The 7,594-nt window shown below is 32.5% G+C and overlaps 1 protein-coding gene across 2 annotated transcripts; it reads right to left on the bottom strand.

The window, feature by feature from the left end:
• Positions 1 to 3,998: 3,998 nt before the first annotated feature.
• LOC133302517 (NAC domain-containing protein 87-like) lies at positions 3,999 to 5,974 on the bottom strand. 2 transcript variants are annotated; one of them, XM_061502308.1, is made up of 3 exons: positions 5,678 to 5,974; positions 5,276 to 5,556; positions 3,999 to 5,021 (listed from the first exon to the last, which is right to left on the bottom strand). In XM_061502308.1, the coding sequence occupies exons 1-3, from the start codon at positions 5,874 to 5,876 to the stop codon at positions 4,305 to 4,307; spliced, it is 1,197 nt and encodes a 398-aa protein (XP_061358292.1). In that variant the 5' UTR covers positions 5,877 to 5,974; the 3' UTR covers positions 3,999 to 4,304. The 2 variants fall into 2 exon arrangements, with proteins under 2 accessions (XP_061358292.1, XP_061358293.1); XM_061502309.1 differs by having other exon boundaries at positions 5,276 to 5,588; positions 5,678 to 5,785.
• Between the last annotated feature and the right edge of the window lie 1,620 nt (positions 5,975 to 7,594).

The following is a 7,594-nucleotide window of genomic DNA, read 5'->3' as shown; positions in this document are numbered from 1 at the left end:
CCTTATGAGAAATTATTTAACAAGCCACTAGATATATTACTACACCTACATGTTTTTTTATTGTTTATGTTCTCCTCAAGGGCCCGCAAATGTACCTTCCTTATTTACCAAGATGGGTGTTGTGCAATTTCGTAATCAAAATAATAGTCATACAAATATGCAAGTGCACGTGTCACACGTAATAAAGTGGATGCGTGAATCCAAGTATCGTTCCCATGGAGATTAAACAAAGCTACAACTCAATGTGAAGCAATAAGAGAACACAATGATTAACAACTAAACTATGATCTAAACTAATAACTAATGATTAAACTATGCAAACACAATTAAAAGATAAGTTTCAAGTATTCAAAAGATAGATTGAGATTAATTTTTCCAATATTGTAACTTCACCAGAATGTAGTAACAATGTTATAGCAATCCTCCATCAGTAACCAGAACACTCATGTATGTAGGGCTCTCACCAACATTATATGTATACTAGTTCCCATATCTCTATGGCTAAACATATTTATGAATCCATTAAGTGCAAGTTCCATGTGATTTTGTGTTGTGAATGATCTCTCTATCCACACTTAACTAATTTATTTAGTTAATTCCACAATACTTAATAACTTTCCAGATTCACCTATATCTCTATAGCTCAATATTAAGTTGTAAATCTCTTATCAATTTTATTTTTAATTATTTCTTTAATAATTGTGTCCTGGAAAATTTTATTTAAAATTTACGTTAACTTTTACGAGACAAACACACCGACTTCTTTTTCTCTCCATGCATTGCACGGGGTAATAAACTAGTATATATACAGGGGTTAACATTTCTCTAGTCACTTGGGATAAGCTTATCTCGAGCAACCCCTTTTAACTATGTATTCCCATAATACATAGTTATAACGTTAAAGTTGCGTTTTTTCTCTCCTCAGTCACTTTTCAGAACCTGTTGGCTGATGTGGAGAGAGGAAAAAAAGTAACTTTAACGTTATAACTATGTATTATCAGGAGTACATAGTTAAAAAGGGGTGGCTGGAGAAATTTTTTATATATATATATGGGGCAAGATATTCTTACATCAGGGTAAGAGTAATAAGTCTTACACCAAATCTTGATCACTGATTTGATTGCATCTAATGGCTCAAATAATTAATAAATCAAAACCGTTAGATATAAATAGGATCAACGATCAAGATTGAAAATGTAACTCACACTATTGTAAAATAATCCTAACTCAATATATATATTGGGTGTTACAACTTCTCTTTATATGCAAGGAGAAAAGAGTTACACTTAATTAGTAGGAGTTGACCAATTTTTTTTTTTTTTTTATGAAACATGTTTTTGTATTGATATTTTTTAAGTAAACCTTGTTTTGATTTTTAATAATGATAATCTATCTTTTTGTAATAAAAAAATTGCATCTAAGATAATTGAAAAAAAAAGAATATTCAAATTCTTGCATATTAAATTAGATTTGATTTGAAATGGTATTTAAGAAATTGTAAATTTTCTCAAATAACGGGAATATAACATACATAAAAAGAAAGTATCCTAGCAGGGAAAATAAAAACAAAAACAAAACAGTATTTGATATTATGAATCTAACCAATTTTAGGTAGAATATTTTGTACATGCCGAACTCTGGAATTTTTTTGAACAAAAAATAAAATAAAATAGAAATCCAATGCCCAAATAAAGTTATACCAACACTAAATAGTACATAGAATTAGAATGTAATAAAATGGGCTAAATCTTCACACCATGTTTCAAAAATTTTAAGAGATAAAAATATAGAAAAAAATAATAGAAAATAGTAATTAAGAAAGCACCTAAAGAAGTCAATTCTGATTTTGAGCTAGGCGAGGCAGGTTCAATGGAGATGAAAAAATGGAACTATAGCAGAAGTTAACATCATAAGATGAGCATAGCTAGCTAGCAATATCGTTTTTCTTAGGACAAAGATCTAGAAGATTATTTGTTGGAGGCTCCTCATTGGTCAGTGAGCATCCGCACCCCTTCCCCATGTTTTCATGCAACAAATCAGGATTTTTTGATTAAAAAACAATCATATGCTTCTTTCATTATTTTCCATTTTCTTCCTTATCTTATTTTCTCTTTCCTTCTTTTCATACACCTTTTTTTTTCCTTCTTAATGATGAATGAGTATTGATCGCTTTCTCAACCTTTATCTGTTTGCACAACTTTTTCTTCGCATGAAAGAAGAAACAAACACACACCAAGATCGAGTAGCTAGCATGCATTATATGACGGAAGAAGCCAAAGAAAGAACAACCACATAAAAGTGCGGTTAAGTTCCCCGCAAGCATAAAACCCCAATGAACGCTTTGCTTTGAATGGAAAGGAATATGGACTTCACATATTTTCCATTTAATCACAACAAAACCCCAAAAATCCAAACTCACACATCACATGAATGACGAAACCTTTCTTCTCTTCCAATAACAGATACCCTTCCCTTCACCCTTATCCCATTCCTCCGCCACCTCTATGGTGCTTGCTATGTACCCCACTATTCATTTATATATCTATCAATCTATCTCTCACCCCTTTTTACTCTTTTGCTTATAAATCCATCTGTCTTATCCCTTTGTTCTTCTCACATTCACATGTATTTCTAGTCTTGATCCCCTCCTATGATCTTATCCCTTTAGAGTACTCAATTATATATATGTTTCTGACACTTAAATGGGCAAAAGTGAAAGAAAGTGGACACCGATATATACGTATAGAAATAAAAGTATGAGAGTAGTTAGATAGCTTGAGGAAGGTATATTACGTAAACAAGACTGTATTTAAGGCCATGTGTACGAAACATGTATATTTTGCACAAATGTCAGAAAACAGGTTCAGAAAAAAAAAGAAAATTATTAGCACACCGTTTTACAGCTCAAAAACCTTTGGCATATGTAGCTAGACATGTGATGACTAGGTTTCTTTTGACAAAAGATTCAATCGGCAATCAAGAAACCTTTTGTTTTTAAACAGTTTCTAATTATTATTATGAGACTCTATGGTTTATGTCCTTTAATATTCTGGAAATGCACTCCCCGTACGCATCTTCTGCGCATGTTCAGGGAATTATTCATGTGCTTCATCAATTTTGATTAATCGGTGCTCTCTCAGATTTCAGTCTAGATATTCAGTACTCCACTTATATATATTAATTAAATTTAATTAAGTTTCATTGATGCGCTTATAAATATTTCATCAGTATTCATTTATAATATATAGTGTGCTATGAAAGAGGTATCTTAATACAGGCCATTGAATTTTTTTTTAAGTATATATACTAATACACTAATAAAATTTGTGATGGAAATCTACTATGAAAAAAAAAATTGTGCTAAACATAACATTTACAAATTTCAATTCACCACTAATTAGTTCATAAACAAATTTGATGTGATCAACCACCGAGCACTTAGATCAACTGGTAAGGGATTGTTCGAGTTCAAGTCCTTGGAATGCTTGTGTTAAAATTCGGTAAGGAAAGCTTTGTTTCCCATATGATTCTTACGTGACTCGAATCAGACAACTCAAGTAATTGATGGACCGATGGATTATTTATAAAAAAAATCAAAAATCAAAAAATTCGATGTGATCAAAAGCATCTTGTTTGCGGTGTACTTGAAATTTTCAAAGGAAACAATAGTCGTGCGCCTTGGTGGGAGGCACTAGCTAGGCAACGAGAACCTTTACATTCTCAAGTTTAAAAAAACACATGGAATTAATACTCCTCACTCTTGGTGGGATGTCACAAAGATATATTCCACAGCATAAAAAATATATAATGCAGAGAGAAGAATTGAATGGTTTAAAATGAGTCACAAATATAGATTAAATTTGTTGGAATATCTACCAGAACAAATAAATAGTAATTACTCCAAAGGATTCAACAAGATCTAAGTGACGAGTTGAGCTTAATTGGAATAGAGAAACTAAAAAAATTAAAAGAAAAGAATAAAACAAACCCACTAATATAACAAAAGAATATAGATGTACATGATTCATCAAGTCCTTCACCTCGAAATCTTCTATAAATAAAAAACTAACACTGAAAAGGCCCAGATATCATAATTCTATACAGTATATGTGTATCCAGGAACTTTCCTATGATAATCTAATAGTGTATCATGTTTATAACAATAAATCAGTATTTAAAAAAACCATAAAAATTAAACATGGGGTATGGTAATTAATTACTATGTATGATGCTTATGATCCCAAAATAAAAAAAAACCATGGATCGGCAAACTAGTTTTCTTTTTCATCATCATGATCATAATTTCAGTAGTTATCCCAGAGGCATTCCAAATCTGAAAGAGGTGCAACTGAAGATGGACCTTCAAGATCATCGTACAATGCCCTATTTCTTCCCATGTCTTGCTTTGAAATCACCGAGGATGTGTCGGTGTTTCTGTCGTTGCTAAGGCCTGTTTCTTGTGAATGGTTGGATGAGAACTGCTCCATCTTGCACTGTTTGTCCAAGTCTGATATGAACTCATTCTTGGCTGCAAATGCTCTTAGGATAGCTTGGTCATGATTGTTGCTCCCAAAACCTGTGACACTTGGCATGGAACTTTGCATCTTGTTTTGGTGCACAAAGTAATCAGAGATATTCATGTTTTGCTGAAAGGATGAGCTTGGATTTTGGATGAGATTGGATTGGTTGGAAGTGTAGTTGATGGTAGGAAGCTCATAGGTTCTGTGGTCTTCTGGCTTGATTAGTAGTTGGTGTTGATTGTTGATGGAGAAGCTGGGAAGATAATAACCATCTGATGTTGATTTAGTTGATGATAGTGAGTTTATTCCCTTGAAATCATCATCACCACTATAGCTTGCAGGCTTGTTGGTGATGTTGCTATAAGTAGGATCCATGAGAGGTGGGAGTGAAGAATAATCTAGAAGATCATCCCCAATAGAGTTCATCCTCATTAGGCCAGGAATTGGGGTCCTCTTAACATCTGTGACCTTGTGAAAAACCCTGGAGACAACCCATTCATCCTGCAATAATTTAAAAAAAAAAAGAAAAAAGAAAAAATAGCTGTTAGCTTCTTGACAATTAATAAAACAAAAGTTACATGATTAAAGGAACTAGATGAAAGAAACTCTCAAACTAACACAAAAAAGACACTTTCGAAAAAGTGAAAAATGGGGATTGATGAGAAATTCCATGATTAAAATCTCAATCTTTGATCCTCAAAGTCAAGATAAAAAAAAAAAAAGAAAGAGAGAAAAGAGGGGTTCATTTTTCACACCTTAGCAGCCTTAGGGAGATTGTAACTTGCAAATTTGCCTTCCAATCTGAATTCATGCATGACCCAATTGGTTTTCTCCCCCTTTGGAGCTCTCCCTCTATAGAACACAAGGGTCTTCTTCATACCAACAAGGTTACCTTTCCCTTTGTAAATTTCCTTATCTTTTCCTGTGGCCTTCCAATACCCTGATTCTGTAGCTCTATTGGTTCTCATACCCGTTGGATACTTCCTATCCTTTTGACAGAAGAAGTACCATTCTTTCTCCCCCATCTTGGCTTTCTCTGCAGAAGAATCATTTTTTTTTTTCACATGGCTAAGATTTATAAGAACATTAATTAATTCAAACCAATCAATAATTAGTCAAAATTACAAACAAACACAAAGATCATGAGAGAAACTTACTTGGTAAATCCCAAGGTTCACACCTATTCAAATCAGCTTCTCCAATAGCAGTTGCACTGAAACAACTATTCTTCACCTTCTCAGTCAGATAATAAGTGATGATCTCTTCATCAGTGGGGTGGAACCTGAAACCTGGAGGCAAATCAAGAGGCTCTTCACCTTTGTTCACCACAACCGGTTCTTCCATAAAGGACACCATAATCAAATATATAATATGCTTTTGAAATATATAAACAAGCTGAATATATTTCACACCAAACAAAAGAAGATAAAAGCAATAGGAAAGAGAGAGAGTGAAAGAAGAAGAAGAAGAAGAAGAATTGGAAATGAGCTTTTAAGAAAGTAGAACGAATGGAAGATGATGGGTTTAAATAGAGGGAGCGTTCACACACAACAACAGCTCATACGCTGTAAGATCCGTGGTGTGCAAGGTCCTTGCTGAGGAAGCTTACAATTGGTGTTTTTTTTTTTTTTTCTCTGTTTGTTTTTTTTCTTTCTTTGTTTTTGGTATACGTGTATTTTATTGGTATATGACGTATGTCCTATATAGGTGGCTTCTTCGTTATATCTGCCCCTTTGAAAATGAATGTGACAAGAGAAAATGGTAAAATTAAAAAAAGGAGCTTTCTATGCTTGTGGGACCCCAGTTTCTATAGGCTCCCCAACTTTTTCCTATTAAAAAAATAAATGAAATATAACAACTTTATCCGCTAGCTTCAACCTAACATTTGCATATTTTCATTGCCTGTTTCCATCGTCCATTCATCACCACCTCTCTAAACGGTCTCTTTTCAAACCAGGAAAAAAATAAAATAAATTGATCTCCTATATATGGGTTTTAAATTATTATTTTTCATCTATAATAATGTGTGCTATTGATAGCAGATGTGGCTAGTTATGCTACTTCTACTGTTGGTGGCTTAGTTAAATTTGATTTTCTTTCTTTTTTTTATTTTTTTTTTGTCTACAAACTCATGCAGCTTTAGGTGGGTGGTGGTTGTTTCAGTTGGTAGCTAAGTACACATTTGCTTCCTAACCTCATTGAAAAATTAGACCAAATAATATAGAGTGGTATCTACTGCCTCTATGATTAGCTAGCTGTTTATATATTTTAATATAAAATATATATAATTGAATGGGCTTTATTTCTCTCGTATAAAAGGAGAGAAGTTATTTTATGTTGCGAAACAAACAAAATAAAATTCATTAATTTATTATTTATTTTTTAAAAAAGACATATCTTTTTATGTGAGTGTAACACGAGAGATAAATCTCATGAAACATAAGAGTATAATTTTCCATGTTTGAATTTTTGGAAATGTGGGCACATTTCGCAATAGACGAATGCAGAGGTTAAAAAAGCACTCCTTGTTGGGGAGAATCCAAATGCTTTCACACCCATAAGTCAAGAGAAGAAGCAGTAATAAAGGATTATGAATTTTCCTAGAGCTTTCCAATTAATGTTCGATTTTCTGCAGGCAATGTAAGTAAGGTCTACCCTCTAAAATTTTGTTTATTTGTTTATTAGTAAATTATGACCTCTCCTTTCTTAATTAAATAAACTAAGCTTTACAACTGTTTTCCTACTATCCGTAAAATTAAATAATATATGTATATAGTTTCAATGAAAATAACATACCAAAGAGGATAAAATGTACATGTGTCAAAAAGAAGGTAAATACGCGAATATTTTCAAATTTATAAAAAAAAAGGTGTTGCAATATTTGCCCTTTTGATATCACAACTAGACTTAAATTAATATATAAATTTGAAGGTTGATATTATAAATCAAGGAGGGAATTAATGAATCTGTCTTACTCTCGAAGTTAGATTCAATATATGCTTTTTATAATTAAACACCGATAGCTGATTTTGTTGGTTTGGGAGAAAACAATATAAGTCATTATCACTGATAAA

Source organism: Gastrolobium bilobum, unplaced genomic scaffold (assembly GCF_033153095.1).
Source record: "Gastrolobium bilobum isolate Gb01-03AN ecotype WA unplaced genomic scaffold, APGP_CSIRO_Gbil_v1 utg6994, whole genome shotgun sequence".
Lineage (NCBI taxonomy): Eukaryota > Viridiplantae > Streptophyta > Magnoliopsida > Fabales > Fabaceae > Gastrolobium > Gastrolobium bilobum.
The sequence above is the reverse complement of the archived record's forward strand: the minus strand, read 5'-3'. Positions and strand labels throughout refer to the sequence as shown.